Below are 18201 nucleotides of genomic sequence, written 5' to 3' on the forward strand. Positions count from 1 at the left end.
AGCTGAGCCTTGTCAGGAAAGGCCTGGAAGCAGCGAGGACGCAGGTGGTGCACGGCTGGGGTTCTCAAGAGATAGGCGAGGTGGGCGGGGCACGCAGAAGCTGCTCTGTAAGGTCTAGGGCTTCTCCAGCGCCCTGGCCCTTCGGTGTACAGGACGACCTGAGATGGAGCATCACCCAGCTCTTCAGCCACAGGGCTGCAGATTCCTCTCCCAAGGCCTTGGCCTACACTGTGGCAGTCACTAGACCAGCACTGGCTCACGAGTGGGCAACAAGAAGAAGTATGCAGTAGGCCCTGGGCTTTTCCGAGCCCTCATTCAGCAGGAAATCTGTCCCGTGGTTGTTCTCACAGGGCCAAACCTTCGCGTGCATGATAGGTGAGGGGCTCCTCCAACATCCTGTCACTTTGCTTCTGCACCCAGAGAAATGATCTGCCGAAAATGAGCACCTGAATTTCAAAAAGAGACTTCCTTAGCATGGCAATATGGGGAATCATAGGGGTTTGGGTTCTAAAATTGGGCTAGTGTCCATGGGGCAGAAGCGTGCAGTTTCTGAATTCAGCATCTCTCCGGACTCAGTGTCCTCAGCTGACTTTTTACTGTAGTGTCATCTGGAAGCTTCCTCAACCCTGGGTAGAAGTTTCTCCTGCACCAACTTCCTTGAGGGCCCACTTAGTCTCTGAAAGAAGCACCCTTGCCCCTGAGCATAGCCGGGCATGAAAGGCCCTGAGAAGGCCTGTGTGAAGACTGCTTATGGCCGCTTCACCCATTGGGGCCCACAATTCCTGAGGCATGGAACTCCTTTTATGTAACAGCAAGCAAGGCCCTGACACAAGGAAGTGTCCTTTCATTCAGATCAGGGAGTGACTGGCTTGGCCCCTGCAGTTTCTGTGTCCCGAGAGGACTTGAAAGCTACAGGTGTGCTGAGCTCTGGCGGGGACTCAGAGCAGACCCGGTGCCGCAGCAGTCAAGCCTCCACCACCTGCATTCGCAGGTCTAGTTCTGCAACACGGAACACACACAAGTCGAGCAGAGCCACTTCATTACTCACAGTCAGGCAGCGAGGTCCCCCAGGCTCAGGGAAGCCGCAGGGAGGGTGGAGTCTCGGCTGCAAGTGTCCTGTGTCATGCGGCAGCTGGGGGGTCCCAGAAAGCATTCCTCTCTGAGTCTTATACCCTGGGAAACTGGGATCACTGGGCCAAAGGATATCCAGTTCTAGAGCCCAGGCTCTAGACAATCCAGACAGTTCTTCCTTACATCAGGAAGTGGCTTTCTTGACACATTCTACAGTTATTCTGAGAAAAGGGGAAGAGCCGATTCAGCCAAGTCCATCCAGGAACCTGTGGATGCAGGGGACAGTGGAGGACTAGGGTGGCCAGGATAGAGACCTCCCCAGTGTGGCCAGGATAGAGACCTCCCCAGTGTGGCCAGGATAGAGACCTCTTGGGTGAGGCCAGCATAGAGACCTCTCAGGGTGGCCAGGTAGAGACCCATGGGACATCCTTGGCTGGCTGAGCATCTCCTAGTCTCCTAGCCTGAAGACAACAGGATGAAGAGGAGAATCAAGTTGTCTATTTTCAGTAAACCTGTAGTTTAGCAACTTTAGTAGCCTTTAGTAAAATACATAGCGTGGTTTCCAGCCCCACTGAAACCAATTATCCTTTATACCTGCTTGGAATTATTCTCTAGTTCATGTTTGTATATCCTGCCTGTGGAATTGTTTCTCTTTATTTATTCCTATTAACTTGTATTTACTTTGCCAACCCTAAATAATGAGATTCAGAAAATATAAATAAGTATTAGTATATCGAGTTTATCAGAACAAAAGCTTGACAGTGGCCACCCAGAAACACAGACTTCAAACAAATGGGGCCCAAAGTGGACTAGTGAAGGTTTCACCTATGTAGAAATTGTAGCAGGATCACAACCTTGCGGAGGAACAGTGACCTGGGGGGCCCTTATCTCCAATCCTGTTTGGTCTTAATTATTCACAGGGAAAAAAAAAAGGTAGAAGTTTCAGCTGTGAAACATGTCCTCTCAAGACTCAGAATTTAAAGTTCCAACAGCTTTGTTTGAATTATTTAATGCCACAACCTCAACTAATATTTCACCTAGATTGTTTCCCATGCATCTTTATATGGAGGAAATTAAGCAGCAGAAAGAAGCTCCAAATGCAGCAGCGATCCTGTACTTCAGAGAAAACCCAGGCAGACTCTTAGAGGGGCCTTTGTGAAGTGGCTGCGGTGGGACCCCAGGAGGAAGCACTCTCAATCTGCCCATCAACCCCAAGACTCCCAGCCATGCCCTCAGGGCCTGAGCTTTCTCAGGAATCGTATTTTATCACAGCTCATCTGAGGGGTCAGGCAGCTGTGCATTGCCTGCCTTTGCATTTGTATTGACAGTCACAGCTTTCCCGACGAGGGGTAATCAGAAAAGACTCCCTGTAGATATTGTTCAAGCCCAGACAAGGCCCAAGATGGCACAAGCATGTGGTAGGAAGGAAGTTTCCAAGGGGCTGAGATGGGAGACGGGAGAGGAAACGGCCCTGGCGCGCACCCTCCGCCCCCTCACTCCCAAGGGCCAGCCCTGGGGCCATTCGTGTGTGCTCGGGCTACAGACACTGACGGTTTCCCATGAAAGTGTCACCAGTGACATATTTTGTTGGTTTGTTTTAATCGCTAGCCAGTGTCTGTATTGCATTTGTAAACTCTAAACTTTGGTATTGTCACAAGTTGAAAGCTCAAGGGGTTCCTACCTAGTATTCTGTCCGTACATATCTAAGTAATGTGATAATCCTGACGACTGGTGCCCACACAGGGTCAGATGCCCACGTCTGAGTGATGCTACTCCCACCAAAGCAGTTGCTACTGTTGGAGAAATATAATTTTTAGAAAAACCCGAAATCTTTTCATTACCCAGAAAATCTCTCCATAAGGGTAGCAGAGGAAGAAGACAGATTTATTCTTGAACAAGCATCAAACCAGAATATGGCACGTGCCCCAGGCAATCCGCTGAGAGATTGCAAAGACAGGAAGGTCTCTCAGCCCTTCTGCAGCCCGGCAGGCCCGGCCCATTCCACACAGTTCTCAGCACAAACCATCACCAGTCCTTACCAATGAGAGGAGCTGATGGCGCCTTTGATCACAGTGTACATCCTCACTCTAGCATCCTAACCGGGAGACCACTTGTGTTGGCTTTAACCCGAAGAAAAGCAACCTTCTCACACATCTTTAAGATGGGAGCTAGTTTTGCAAACTGGAGCAAGGTGCCCACCCACGTTAGACTCTTCACCCTCTCCTGGGGAGTGGGAGCTAGGGTTATCTTCAAGGATGTTTCCATTTCAAAAACACAGTTCCCAGGTGGAGTTTTAAGACTGCAGAGAGGCTTTTTAGCCATTTTAAAGATTTATATGTATTTGGAAAAAGCAGAGAAAGAAGCTCTGAAAGACAAGGGGGCAGTGGGAAGTCTCTTCTCTATTTTCTTTTCTTTTTTTTTTTTTTTTTTTTTTTCGTCAGAGTCTTGCTCTTGACACCCAGGCTGGAGTGCAATGGCATGATGTCAGCTCACTGCAAACTCCACCTCCCAGATTCAAGCGATTCTCCTACCTCAGCCTCCCGAGTAGCTGGGATTACAGGCATGAGCCACCACCCCTGGCTAATTTTTGTATTTTAGTAGAGATGGCGTTCGCCATGCTGGCCAGGCTGGTCTCGAACTCCTGACCTCAGGTGATCTGCCTGAGTCCCCAAGCCCACTGCTTCCAGGAGACAGAGGCTGTGTGCTGAGTGCTATCTCCCCAGGGTATTGATCTCTGCTTCTGCAGATGCTCAACGGGACCAGAGGGTGACTCAGTTACTAGTGGCCGCCCAAGGCGTGGGCCGAGGTCTAACTGAAATCCTGGTGTTGACATTTCTCAGCCAGTCATGTTCTTCGGGCAGATTTGCCCACTCAAAGCCCTTGGTGCTGTGATGATTCAACTAATTACCAACCAAACAATACAAAAGCATCTTAACACTCCATAGCACCACTTCCCTCTTTTAAAGCCAGGTGAGCCGTAAATGAGATAATGGCAGGAAAGATGCATCTGCTGAGTGAGGAAGAAAACTAGAAAATTGATTTATCATGTCTCAGTCTGGGAGCTAATAGACTTTGGGTGACTCAAGAGTCTGGTGACTCAAGGGATGAGCAAGTTGTACTTCTGGTCCCTTTAGGTTGTCACCTGAAGTGCCTTGCCTCCTAGCCCACTAGTGACCCCAGGCTCTTGCTAGCTAATGACTGTTTGATCACTGTGGCGTAATTAACTGATGTCTTCCTGTGCTGCTCGGTACCGGCAGTGACAGTGGCTGTCCACAGTAATGACACCATCACAACCTTCCAGATTCAGCTCCTTGTCCTGCTGGACTCGGCTCCTCTCCTGCCACTTTCACCCTCCCCACTCTCCCCTCTCTTGGTTCCGCTCTAAGATTTTGCTTGGTGTTCCAGAACTCTTGGTGTTAGAAATGGGTTTCCCAATTAACCTTCCCAGGCCATGTCATGGGTGGTGGCCTTAGCTCTCCTTCCACTTCTTGGGAATTTGGTGCTTCTGAGGTGGTGGGTGCCAGTGTCTTGCTGGTTGGAGTGCACTGGGTCCTCTGCCCACTGTTTCTCTCCTTCTGCTGCAGATCTTTGAGCTGAATAAGCGTATTTCAGCTGTGGAATGCCTGCTGACCTACCTGGAGAACACAGTTGTGCCTCCCTTGGCCAAGGTAACACCGGGGGCTGGGCAAAGAGAAAGGGCCCCCACAGCTCCTTAGTTAAAGGAGGCTGAAGTGTGACATGGGCTTTTGGGAGAAGAGTTTCTTGAGATTTTGCTGTTTGTAAGCTTAAGTTCTGTGTGTAGTTCTCAGAGAGCCAGGCAGTTCCCACCACATAGCCTGAGTGAAGTCGTCTGTCCCATCCAGGCTTGCCACCACCTCTCATGCCCAGAGCTTGAATGAGAGAATGCTTGGAGGGCACACACGTGTAACAGCCTTCCCAGGGGACATAACTGGAGATGGGAGGAAACTTGCTTGGCCCTACAGCCTCTGAAGTCTAGGCACCAAAGCAGGGTGGAATCTCCTTCCGCACCATGTTTGTGAATGTATCATCAGCACAGCTTAGTCTGCCATATGCTGCTATAACAAAATACCACAGACTGGGTAACTTATAATGAGCAGAAATGTATTTGGCTCATGGTTCTGGAGACTGGGAAGTCTAGGATCAAGGGGTGGCATCTGGTGAGGGCCTTCTTGCTGTGTCACCACATGGCACATGGTGACAGAGGGCAGGAGAGACAGAAAGCAAGATGGAACTGAACTTGCTTTTATAACAACCACTCTGGAATGAATAACAAATTCATTCCTTCAATAATGATATTAATCCATTCATGAAGGCAGAGCCCTCATGACCTAATCACGTCTTGAAGGTCCCACCTCTCAATACTATTGCACTGGGGATCGAGTTCCCAACACATGAACTTTAGGGGACACAGTCAAACCACAACAGCACACCAAGACAACCTGACGGGGAGTAAATAAAACAAACCATGGCCTGCTGCAGGAGTGTGTGTGCATGCGTGTGTGTGTGCTTTTGTGTCTGAGAGACAGGCAGACAGACAGCCGGGGTGCAGAGGGAGTAGGGACCCAGTCCTCCATTCCAGCTGAGTCACAGCCACACATCTAGCACCTGGGCACTGAGATAAGGAGATTCAGCAAATATGATTAAGTATTGAGTTTCTTTGAGCACAAAGTTTGAGGACAGTCTTCTGGGCCACACAGACTCCATAGGAATGGGGTCAGTGCTCCAAAGTGGAGAATTTAAAGTTTCACTTATATAGGCAGAAACAGAGAAGTTTCTCAGTGTTACAGCATTTTCCATACAAGGCCTATAATTACATTGTAGCAATTCACTAGGTTACGGCTTACTAATTCCGAGGAAGATTGCTTTAACACTCCATGAATAGGGGTAATGATCTTGAGAGGGGTCTCATCTCTGGCGCCACTCGGTCTTTCCCAATCGTCTACAGAGAAAAGCAGAAACAGCAGTTGCATGCCACTTGACTCAGGCCACATAGCCACATTCCTCTCGAGGCTCCCAATCATTTAAAGTTCCAACAGCTTTAAGTTTGAATGATTTCACTCCGCAGGACGCTCCTTGTAGCACCCTAGGTTTGCAGCTGCTCATTTTTCTTGGGGCCAGGGCTCCGGAGAAACAGATCTGGGTGAAGCTCAGGTTGGGGGCATGAGACCAAGTGGGAAGCAGAGCACACAGGCCCCAAGTTAGACCCCAAGGGCTACCCCTGCACAGGCTCTGACCCTGGCCGGAGCGGAGAGAGACTGAGGCCCAGCCCACATGCCATGTGTCCAGCAGGGACCACAGCTGCTTTTATCTATAAGGGGATGAGTTACTGTGCTCTGTGCATTATGGGTTACTAGAGCCAGGCTGACCATGTGCCATAATTTCATTTAATCCTGCGGTACCCCTGCAAGGTAGACATTTCTTTCCCTCGCTTATAGATGAGGAAACTGAGGCCCAGGCTCTCATGAGTGAGACTCGGCCCATCACTGACCGGAGAGCACCAGCTGAAAGCACAGGGAAGTTAGGGAGAGCATTGCTTCCCACGGGATGCCTCTGGAAGGGCCCCTGCCTGCACTGGAGTCAGAGTGGCCCCAACACAAGCTCCAGCGCCCCATCGGACCCCATGTCCCATATCCAGCCATCCAGCCCCCAGGCCCCTGCAGAACACTGACCCAGGTCTCACTCGGGCCTCGGCTCTGCCTCTCAGGTGGACACTGGAGATCTGTCACTCACCTCCTTCACCCCCTTCCTGCCCAACTCCTTCCCCACCCTGCTGACCCCTCAGCAACACTCGGGACCCGCTGTCCTGTAGCCTGCCCAGCCCTGGCTCCAGCCCACCCAGAAACAGATTAACCTTGTGGAGGGAAAGGGTGGCCACCCTCGCTCTGGCTCTTGTTGGTACCTCCTGGCTTTGGCCTTTTGCTCATACAAATCTCAGCCCAGGGACTAGTAAGTCAGAAGTAACAGACTCCACATGGGACCTGCACTGCCCATACACTCCCCGCGAGGGGACACTGCTCGCGGAATGGCCCTCTGGGCCATCAAGGAGCTGGACCTGAGAGGCAGTGGGGCCCTCCACCTTGAGGGGCTGGATCTGGGGCCGCCAGCATCCTGTCAGGGGCTCTCAGGGCTTTTGCACCTGGAAATCCCTGGCAAACAAGGACGAGTTAGTCACCCTGGCTGTGTCCCGCCATGCTGGTTCAGGTCCCTGTCACACACGTATGTTGTCATGTGTTTTCCACACATACATGTGTATATGTGTGCATGTGTTGTGTGTGTAGGTTTGTGTGTGTGTGTGTGAATTTATTTACTGGCTTACAAAGCAAGACAATCCCTGCCTCTCCCAGGCATCTACCGGCTTCCACCCCCATACCCCGTCGCTCTGCTGCGTCCTGCCTGATGGGCGCTGGGCTTCCATTTCTCGCGGGGATCCTGCAGTTTCTCAGCCCCATGCACTCTGGGACGAAGTTCAGCTCATATCAGGCCCAGTGGCGTTTACAGGCTGAACGTCACTCCCGATCTTTCCACCGAGGGCCTCTGTGATTTGGGGGCTTTGTCAGGAAAGTGGAGCCTCATGGAAAAGCATACTGGCTAAAACACGTGGCTTCTTCATCGACTCAATCTAATCATCCCCTTGGTGTTCGTCTGTGAGACCCCAGGCAGCCAGCCCTGTCGATCTGTCTCAATAGTCTTCGTCCAAATAGAAAATTAAATGATCATGTGCAATATCCTCGGCTTGATGGGTGAGGGAGGGATCGATGCAGCCCAGGGGCGCCGTGGGCTGTGAGCAACTTCCTGGTGGAGGCGCCTGCTCTCCCTCCCTCCCAGCCCTCCAGTGTCAGTGGAGGTGATGGCTCCCAGAGGAAGGGACCAAGGACGGCACTAAAGTTCCCCAGGTGGCATCTCTGCGCGGCCCTCGCCTCACACTTCAAAGTCGACTTCATGGGGCCAGGGGAGAGCCCTCGGAATGTGGGATGGATGAGTGAACGAGCAGGTGCACGGGCAGACAAGTGAATGGGCGTCGTCTTCCTGGCCATGTTGCTAACTTGTGTGACTTCGTCACCTGGGAAGAGTCGGGAGACACAGGGAGCCACTCTGCTCCCAGCACCGGCTCCTGACGATGGGGAGGTGGCCGTGAACAAAGTCGACAAAAACGCGGGCCTTGTGGGGTTTGCATTCCATCTGGGAGAGGCAGGAAACACGCAACTGCCGGAACACCAAGCTTTCCCCCAGGAGGGTGGGGCCTGCGTCTGCTGAAGGGAACTCAGCATAGACAGGGTCACAGGGAAAAGGCCAATGATGTGTTACTCTGCACATGAACATGGGGGTCCCCCAAATGTGGGACTCGAAGCAGGGACAGACGACTGAGGTTTACACCCAAGGCGACAGGACGGATGGGTCTTGGGGCTTCCTGAGGGGTTACAGGGGTGACAAGGTCACGGGAGGGTGAGGGGAGGAAAGCCTTCTGGTTATGCAGATAAAAATCTCTCGGGTAACCAGGAGCTGCCCTCGAAGAATCGGCAGCAGCCCATGCTGGCGGCGTCGCTGTCCGACGTGTCACTGTCAGGCATCAGTGTCCTTTTAAGGCCGCTGAGGGGGTCTCAGAGAAAGCCTGTCTGCCTGGTGTTCAGCTCACCCCTATAGCTTTCCTCCACGGATGAAATCCGCCCCCAACACACACACAAAAAGACAGGTTTTCAGAGTGATCCCTTCTGCAGCTTCTCTGAATAAACAGCTGGAAATACGTCCCAGAAGTCTATTCTGGGGTGGTGTATTTTGGTTTCCTTCACAACCCAACTAGTGGAACACAGGTCAGGAGGTGGAGGAAGGTAGAGAAAAATAAATCAAGGCAGAAGGTCCCTGGGGTGAGGGTGACATTTCAAACAGGACAGTCAGGGCGCCTCACTGAGCGTGGGATTTGCCCAAAGAGCTGGCAGAGGTGCCGGGGCCGCCGTGTGGCTGTCTAAGATCAAGTGTTGCAGCCCCTCCTAAGGTCCCAAGGAGGGAGCCACTGCAGGAGACAGCCCGGCCAAGATGGGCGAGGCAGGGGCGGGTGGGCGCGCAGAGGCTGGAGCCGGACGTAGTGGCAGAGTCAGACAGAACGGAGCCTCCCAGGCCATGGTCCAGGCTCTGCCTTTTACTATGGGAGGGGTGGGGAGGCTTGAGCAGAAGACAGCTGGCTGAGGGCACAGGGATTGCTCTGGCCATCCTCCTGAGAACAGGTTGTGGAGGTGGGGGTGAGGCAGCAGGGCCGGCTGGGAGAAGGCGGTGGTCGAACCGGAGAGCAGCGAAGGTGGTGCGAGGCAGACCGATCCCGGGGGCCTCGCGTAGGCAGAGCCAACAGGAATGGATATCTGGGACGAGAGAAAAAGAGGGGTCATGATGTCTGCAAGGTTCTTGGCCTAAGCGAGCTTTAAAGGGTGAAGCTGCCTTTAAAAATGTGAGTTTTAAAGTGTGAGTGACACTTTCGATCTCATCACCTACCTTAGCACCATGTTGGCTGTAAGAGGCAATTGGGATAATTTTGTGTTTTTATCACATAACTCTGTCACCTTCTCGGAGCTAGCACCTAAAACCCTTCATGAAAGGCCGGCGTCCACAACAGATAAAGCCTGCCCTTAACCCTCCTGCCTCCTGCCCACAGACAAGGTGGCCAGTGGAACTAGACCCTTTAAGGACTTTACACAGATTATTGAACTGAGTTCTTATAACTTGCAGGTTGGATACTGCTATCACCACCATTTTAAAGCTGAGGGAACTGAGATGCAGAGGGGTTGAGTGACCTGCCGAAGGTCACATGGCCTGATAGGGAGCCACAGGTGAACTCGCAGTCCAGTGGCTGGTGTTATGTGATCAGGAGCAGTGTGCCCCAGAGGAGTGTCCCACAGCAGCTGCTAAATGAATTGTTGGCCAGAGCGTGGGAAGAGCCCAGCCCCTGAAGCTGGACCCGACCAAGGCTGTCTGTGTATTTCCCTGAGAGAGAGTGGGCAGAGATCCGTGACTCCACACCCCTCTCTCCCCATCCCTAGAGTAAGGACATCAGCCTGGAATAAACAAATGGCACCCTTAAATGAAAGGGATGAGAAGGGAGAAAAAAAAAGGTGGGTCTTAGATAGCCAGGGGTGGTGGTCAGCTTTCCCTGGGAACCCCCAGCCCTGCAGAACCTGCTCCTGGAGTCTGGGACTGGGCCCCAGAGGGGCATGTTGGACAAGCTGGCATGGAGAAGGGAGGCAGCTGAGCTCAGCAGGAACCCCAGGTGTGCTGGGCCCTGGCCCATCTCCCAGAGCCAGCCCTGGAGCTCCATGGCTCCAGATGGCTAGCCGAATCCAAATCCACTGGCCTGTTCTCTCAGGGTCTAGGCGCTGGAGTGCGCACGGAGGCCGATGTGGAGGAGGAGGCCCTGAGGAGGAAGCTGGAGGAGCTGACCAGCAACGTCAGTGACCAGGGGACCTCGTCCGAGGAGGAGGAGGCCAAGGACGAAAAGGCAGAGCCCAACAGGGGCAAATCAGTTGGGGCTCTCCCCCAGGCGGACCCGGAGGTAAGACTATCCCCCAGAGGTCTCAGCAGGACCCTGCAGAGGTAGGGGCAGGGATGGACAGTCCCAGCTGGCCGCCACCCTCCCCAGGGAGGCAGCACCCACAGGAGCACACCAAGGGCCCTTGATGGGGTCTGCAGCGGGTGGCCGGCTCCTGACCAACCAGCTCCCAGGGTTCAGAGAGGAGAGCAATATCGTGGTGAGTCCCCATCTGGGTGAAACCCCACACTCCCTCCTGCTGCTGGTCAGCCTCCGTCCTTCTCTTTCCTAGGTGGGCACGGCTGCCCATCAAACCAACAGACAGGAAAAAAGCCCCCAGGACCCTGGGGACCCCGTCCAGTACAACAGGACCACAGATGAGGAGCTGTCAGAGCTGGAGGACAGAGTGGCAGTGACGGCCTCAGAAGTCCAGCAGGCAGAGAGCGAGGTAGCCCAGAAGGCACAGGGGAGCACTGGGTTCCACAAACACAGATGGTGACCACACCCAGGCCTTGAACATCTGCCAGCTCTAACATCCGCCAGCTCACACTGAGCCCTCCCCATTGGCCCAGCATGCACGGCTCTGAAGGCCAGGCATGAACCTGGGGGTTTCTGGGGGACTCACCTAGTTCGCCACCCCCTGAGCCCCCCACCCCTTCCCTTTTTCCTGTTCAACTTGGTGAGGGACAGGCAGGGTTTCCACCAAGAAAAAGGTGCTGAACACACAATCCCTGACCCAGGATGGGGGCCTAGAAGCAGGCCTGGAATTTAGGACAGCCCCAGACCTCAGCACTGGACTCTGTCCGGAGGGCCATCTGTGAGTCTGAGTTGTGGCTGCAGAGCTTGAATCTGGGTGAGGAACCCATCAATAGTGCACAAAGGTCAAAGGGCAGAGCCAAAGCATTCAGGCCTCCCAGGGACAGCTGAGGTGACTTAGGCACTGCTCTGTCCTCCCTGGAGACCTACAGAGAGGAGAGGGTCTGCCTGTCAGACTATGGGGACAGCCAGCCCCCACGGCCCTCCTCCACTTCCCTTCTCATCAGCAGGTGCCTGTCACTCCCTGAGGACAAAGGGCACGTCCCCTAGAGCTGTTCAAGGGGAGCGAGTCAGGCTCTGGACCTTCCCTTCATGTATTCCTTCTTGCTTTGCAAATAAGCTTTAAATGCCTAGAACGTAGCCCACATTGTGTAGGCCACGGAAGATCTGGTGCAAATACCTTAGACGAAGCCCCAGCCTTCCTGGAGCTTGTTTTTAGTGGAAGGAGATAAACAGCAAACAAACAAGATCATTTGGGTTCATGAAAAGTGTGATTAAGACAATCAGCGAAGGTGAGCCCCTAGAGTGCTCGGGGCAGGGCGATTGAGATAAGGCAGTCAGGAGGGATACTAGGAAAGTAAGCCAGCCTGGCAAATCCAGGGGGCAAGAGGCCGGGTGGAGGGAGCTGCCCGTGCCAAGGCCCTGGGGTGGCAGTGGGCTTGGCGCCTGCAGGGATTAGCCGTGAAACCCCCACACCAGGTCAGAGTGATGAGGGGAGAGTGTGAGGAGGGTGGACGGCAAAGGCCCCTGGGGGCCACTGCAAGGATCTGAGTAGGGGGTGATGGGGCCTGCTTCTAATTTCCAGAAGCTGCCCCCAGCTGCTGTGGGAGGCGGGGCCTAAGAGGGGAGGGGTGGAATGGGGGCCAGGCAAGGATGATGCCAGTGGGGGTGGCCGACTGCTAGGTGAAGAGTAGCCACTACTGTCCTTGCATGTCACGGCCCCTCCTCCAGCCCCCCATGGGAGGCAGACTCCCTGAGACTCAGGAAAATGCACCCGTCCTGCGTTCCTCCTGCCTGGGGTGACCCACAGGGAACACCCCCCCTTCTCAACAACCATGGAAGATAAATGCCAAGGGGACCACCAACATGGGCACGGGGCTGTGATGCCAATCTTAAGGAAAAACACAAGTAAAATTGGCTCCAGGACTGAGCTGGGGGCAGCTGCTCTTTCTGTCCGTGACTTTGAGGCGGGATCTCAAGCGTCTGTCTGACGGGCCTTCTGTCTGCTGTCCTCTCGCAGGTTTCAGACATCGAATCCAGGATTGCAGCCCTGAGGGCCGCAGGGCTCACGGTGAAGCCCTCGGGAAAGCCCCGGAGGAAGTCAAACCTCCCGGTGAGTGGGGGGCAGTGGTGAGTGGAGACAGTGGTGAGTGGGGGGACAGTGGTGAGTGGGGGGACAGTGGTGAGTGGGGGACAGTGGTGAGTTGGGGGACAGTGGTGAGTGGGCACAGTAGTGAGTGGGGGGACAGTGGTGAGTGGGGGGACAGTGGTGAGTGGGGGAGAGTGGTGAGTGGGGGACAGTGGTGAGTGGGCACGGTAGTGAGTGGGGGGACAGTGGTGAGTGGGGGGACAGTGGTGAGTGGGCACGGTAGTGAGTGGGGGGACAGTGGTGAGTGGGGACAGTGGTGAGTGGGGGGACAGTGGTGAGTGGGGACAGTAATGAGTCGGGGGACAGTGGTGAGTGGGCACGGTAGTGAGTGGGGGGACAGTGGTGAGTGGGGACAGTGGTGAGTGGGGGGACAGTGGTGAGTGGGGGGACAGTGAGTGGGGGGACAGTGGTGAGTGGAGGGACAGTGGTGAGTGGGGACATTGGTGAGTGGGGGGACAGTGGTGAGTGGAGGGGACAGTGGTGAGTGGGGACAGTGGTGAGTGGGGGGGACAGTGGTGAGTGGAGGGACAGTGGTGAGTTGGGGGGACAGTGGTGAGTGGGGGAATGGTGAGTGGGGACAGTGGTGAGTGGGGGGACAGTGGTGAGTGGGCACGGTGGTGAGTGGGGGGACAGTGGTGAGTGGGGACAGTGGTGAGTGGGGGGACAGTGGTGAGTGGAGGGGACAGTCGCGAGTGGGGGGACAGCGGTGAGTGGGGGGACAGTGGTGAGTTGGGGGACAGTGGTGAGTTGGGGGACAGTGGTGAGTGGGGGGACAGTGAGTGGGGACAGTGGTGAGTGGGGGGACAGTGGCGAGTGGGCACGGTGGTGAGTGGAGAGGACAGTGGTGAGTGGGGACAGTGGTGAGTGGGGGGACAGTGGTGAGTGGAGGGGACAGTGGTGAGTAGGGGGACAGTGGTTAGTGGGGGGACAGTGGTGAGTGGGGGGACAGTGGTGAGTGGGGGGACAGTGGTGAGCGAGGGGGACACAGCAACCCAGTTGAGTTGGTGCCCCCCGAGGCCTCCCCACAGCACACATGCCACCGTGGGCCTGACAGCAGGATCCTGGGCCCCGCACCTCCCTTCCCGTGAACATCCGGCCTGAGTTTCCTCATAGCCAGTTAGCCAACTGTGCCTTTGTTGGGGTTCATTTTTGTTTATTACTTGTTGTTTCTACCATAAAAAGGCTCTTTATGAGGGGACTCTGAGCCTCTGCTCTGAGGATCTGAAACACACACACACTGACAGTGTAAAATCCAAAAGGAGCCGCCTGAATCATGTTGCCTCATGTGGAAATCCTTAGTCCGCCGCCACGTGAAGATGGATGTGACTAGAACAGAGGGCTCGGGAGGCTCACATCAGAGGAGCTGCTCATGTCAGGCCAACATCCTCCTCTCCTGATCCCATTCAGGAATCTTCAGACAAAACCACCCTGATGAGGACATTTGGCAAAAGAATGAAAGATGACCTTAGGAGAGTCCCAGATAGGGTCATGACGGAAAATACGGGATGCCCAGTTAGCTTTAAATTTCAGATCAACAACTAATAATCTAGTATAAGTATACCCCATGCAACATTTAGGACTTACACTAAAAAAATTAGCTGTTGATCTTGTGAACACAAAATATCTGAGACAGGTCTCAGTCAATTTGGAAAGTTTATTTTGCCAAAGTTAAGGACACACCCATAACACAGCCTCAGAAAGTCCTAAGACTTGTGCCCGAGGTGGTTAGGGGTACAATTTGCTTTTATACATCTTAGGGGGACAGGAGACATCAATCAGTAGGTGTAAGATGTACCTTGGTTCAGTCCAGTAAGGTGGGACAACCCTTAAGTGGGGGCTTCCTGGTTGTAAGTAGATAAGAGACAAAAGGTTGCATTCTTTTGAGTTCTTGATCAGCCTTCCACTGAACACAACAATTTAGTCGGGCTCAGTGAGTCTGCATTTTTACAGAAGCCATAGGGGACAGGAAGCAATCAGCTATGCAGGTGAGCCTCAGGGGGATGACTGTGAATAGAATGGGAGGCAGCTTTGCCCTAAGCAGTTCCCAGCTTGACTTTTCCCTTTAGCTTGGTGATTGTGGAGTCTCAAGATTTGTTTTCTTTTCACAATCTGAAATTCAAAGTTCCCTGGGTATCCTGTATTTTCATTTGCACACTTTGGCGCCCTAGTCCCAGAGTCCTGGAGCGGCATACTGGGGGTGGCTGTGCAGTCCCAGCATCCCCAACCTAGCATGTATAGAGAGCATCCATCCTTACATCCAGCTGACCCATGCCCATGTGGCTGGAGGTTCAACAATAACATAAGTCTCTTCTTTGTCCTCCAGATATTTCTCCCTCGAGTGGCTGGGAAACTTGGCAAGAGACCAGAGGACCCAAATGCAGACCCTTCAAGTGAGGCCAAGGTATGTGTTACTCCATCCAAGCCCCAGACACCCGACAAAGGTGGAAGACTGCACCCCTTTCCAGCAGTGTGGCAAGTCCGCGGCGTGGCGGAGCTGCAACGTCCTCACAGCTGCCCACACAGCAATGCCCACACAGCTGCCACAACACCGTGGCAACTCTTTTGTGAGTTGGCTTCCTCCGTGGCACACACCTGAGCTGGATTTGTGTAGATGCATTTGTTGAAAATCCAAGAAAGCCCAGTAGGGGAGCAGGAAAGTGAGACGGGAAAGGAAGGAGGCAAGCATCTGACATGAAGCAAACCCACACAGGCTGACTGTGGCTCAGTCCTCCTAGGGGCTCTGGAGACCATGCAGATCACACCCTACAGTTAATTCCGCGTAGGAGCAAGGCCACCCACACCCGTCAGTCCTGAGTAAGGGCCAGGCCCTGGGCCACACACATTCCCAGGCACTTTTGCCCTTCCCTGAACAGGCACAGCGGGCCCGTGGCCTGGGGACTTCTTCCATCTGGGAGACATAGGCGCTGGCTGCCAGAGGTGAAAACGCTCAGGAGCCAGTGTGCTCGAAAATGGCACAGGGACTCGGGGGGTGTGAGCGGGACCCACAGATGCAGTGCACAGAGGGCAGAGCCAGCCTGGGAGGGAGTTGCTCCCTGTGTTTAGGTGGAGTGGTTAGGAGTAGGATGAGAGGTGCCATGGCCAGCGCCCCAGGAGGAATGGGCTTTAGCTTCAGGCCCTACCTGCAGCCCAGTGCCGCAGGGAGCCTCGAGGAACATCTAGCCACTCCTCTTCCAACCCTGGCAGCTCCTCACAGTGACACGCGATGTTTTCAAAAGTCCATCTTTCCACAGGATGTTTACAGCACCCAGCGGGTAGGCAGTGCTATTAACCCTGTTGTACTGATGAACAAACCAGCCGGCTCAGGGCAGTGGGTGAGCTTGATCAAGATCACAGACAGAAAGTGACAGCGGGGTCTCAGCCCAGGCCATGCCTGACACCCACACTCTTCTCTGGTGGGGGCGCTTCCACCTTTGTCCCTGGAAGCCCAGCCTGACAGCTTCTGCAGTGCCTCTGGCAGCCACCCACAAACCCAGCCAGGCAAAATCCCACGGTGCCAGACACCAGGAGGAATTTCCAGGGGAATTTGGCCATTTGGCTGTCTCTTCACTTCCCTGAAAAGCCAAACAGAGAATGGATTTCTTACCACACTGTAGCAAGGTAATCAACTGGAAAAGAGACAGGAGGAGAGGTGTGAGGACCAACAGTCACAGGGACCCGGGAATCGTGTTAGCCACAAGTGATCTTCCAGTATCCCTGTAAAGAGAGCTACAGGCCCATTTTACAGAGGAGGAGACAGAGGTTCAGAGAGGGTAAGAAGTGAATTAGCCGGGCGCAGTGGCTCACACCTGTAATCCCAGCACTTTGGGAGGCCGAGGTGGGTGGATCACAAGATCAGGAGATCGAGACCATTCTGGCTAACACGGTGAAACCCCGTCTCTTCTAAAAATACAAAAAAACAAAATTAAATTAGCCGGGCGTGGTGGCGGGCGCCTGTAGGCCCAGCTACTCAGGAGACTGAGGCGAGAGAATGGCATAAACCCGGGAGGCGGAGCTTGCAGTGAGCCGCGATCGCACCACTGCACTCCAGCCTGGGCGACAGAGCGAGACTCCATCTCAAACAAAAAAAGAAGTGAATTAATTGTCCATGTCACACAGTGGTAAGGGGGAGTGCTGGGATTTAAACCAGACCTGCAGGGCAGAAACTTGTACTCTTTCTGCCATACCACCCAAATGTGGCAGCTTCCCCAAAGCTGAGCATCTCTTATATCAGGCATTTCGTGCTTAATTTATTGAAAATGTCCATTCTCATATTGCTAAAAGTTCAAATATTGCTAGAGAGCAGAAAACAGTGGCCCTGGTTAATCAGAAGCTGGAAGAACAATAAGAAATCCAAAATTAGTTGACAATTCCTAAACGTCACAATTTGATGAAGCCTGGAGACACTCTGTTTCTTCTAGGCAATGGCTGTGCCCTATCTTCTGAGAAGAAAGTTCAGTAATTCCCTGAAAAGTCAAGGTAAGAGCCCTCTGCTCCCCCTACCCCCATGGGCCTGGGAAATGAGCTTCGGGGAGGAAAATGACCAGTCGCAGCTCTGTGTGTTTCTTCATTATCTGTGGGACATATCTCATGTCCTGACTCCTAAAAAGCATTCCCAGTGCCGCTCGGGCCACGCTCAGGACCCAGCGAGTTGGTGTTCTGGACAGCTGGAACTTGCTGCTTTAAGCGTGCAAAGGGGGCCCTGGTGGCAGCGGTGGTGGTGGTAGTGGTTTCCATGTTTTTCTACATAAATTGTCCTAACGTGGTACACAGTTCCTGGCCTTCTAGAAAGTACGGCTCATCATTTAGCCTTCCTTGAAGGCTTGGTGGTGACAAGGACATTAGCTTTGTCCTGGACTAATGGGATGTGAGGCCTCCCCAGCACGTGGCCGGGCTCTTGGGGTATCTGTGTGCTTATCTCATTCACTCACCTTGTGACCCAACCACTGCTCACCAGAGGCTGGTAGCTCCTCCCCCCATTCAGAGTCCCGTCCCTCTGCTGTCGAGCTGTTTCAGGCCCCCAAACATTGTTGGACTGATCTCCTGTTGTCCCTGTTTTCTGAGCTTTGCCCTCACACACACCATTGTTCAAACTCTGCCACAGCTGCAGTCCTTGTAGACAGTGTGTGTCCCTCCGCTGCTCACAAGCAATCCTTGGCTCCCAACTGCCTGCAGAATGAAGTGGGATTTCTTAGCATAGCCCTGCAGACTTTGGCCATTTGTCACACACTGGAGCCAGCCTGCCCCCTACTACACCCGCCCAAGGATGCATTTCCTTCCCGTGCGTAGGACAACGCACAGCGGACGCTGGTTTCAGAGCGCACCAAGCAGGCACTTGCCTCCACGCCTGGGTGTGCCCCCTCCCTGCCCATCTCTGTCCTGTGAAGTCCTCCAGGGCCAAGTATGAAGCCTCTCC

At 53.8% G+C, this 18201-nt stretch overlaps 1 protein-coding gene across 14 annotated transcripts in view; it reads left to right on the forward strand.

The window, feature by feature from the left end:
- The window catches only part of MLPH (melanophilin), a 64032-nt gene that overhangs the window by 42053 nt on the left and 3778 nt on the right, over window positions 1-18201 (forward strand). For 3 of the 14 annotated variants that reach the window (XR_010149946.1, XM_063790926.1, XM_063790921.1), the window contains 6 exons: window positions 4656-4739; window positions 10442-10627; window positions 10896-11051; window positions 12660-12752; window positions 15112-15352; window positions 17207-17264. Coding sequence is in view for 12 of the 14 variants with exons in the window: in XM_063790926.1 (XP_063646996.1) it covers window positions 4656-4739; window positions 10442-10627; window positions 10896-11051; window positions 12660-12752; window positions 15112-15352; window positions 17207-17247 (801 nt within the window). In the remaining 2 variants the exon portion in view is untranslated. Of the gene's footprint in view, window positions 1-4655; window positions 4740-10441; window positions 10628-10895; window positions 11052-12659; window positions 12753-15111; window positions 15489-16039; window positions 16118-17206; window positions 17265-18201 lie in introns of those variants that run through there. The other 11 variants (XR_010149947.1, XM_016950782.4, XM_016950785.4 and 8 more) reach the window with 8 other exon arrangements.

The sequence above is a fragment of the Pan troglodytes genome, chromosome 13 (assembly GCF_028858775.2).
Source record: "Pan troglodytes isolate AG18354 chromosome 13, NHGRI_mPanTro3-v2.0_pri, whole genome shotgun sequence".
Lineage (NCBI taxonomy): Eukaryota > Metazoa > Chordata > Mammalia > Primates > Hominidae > Pan > Pan troglodytes.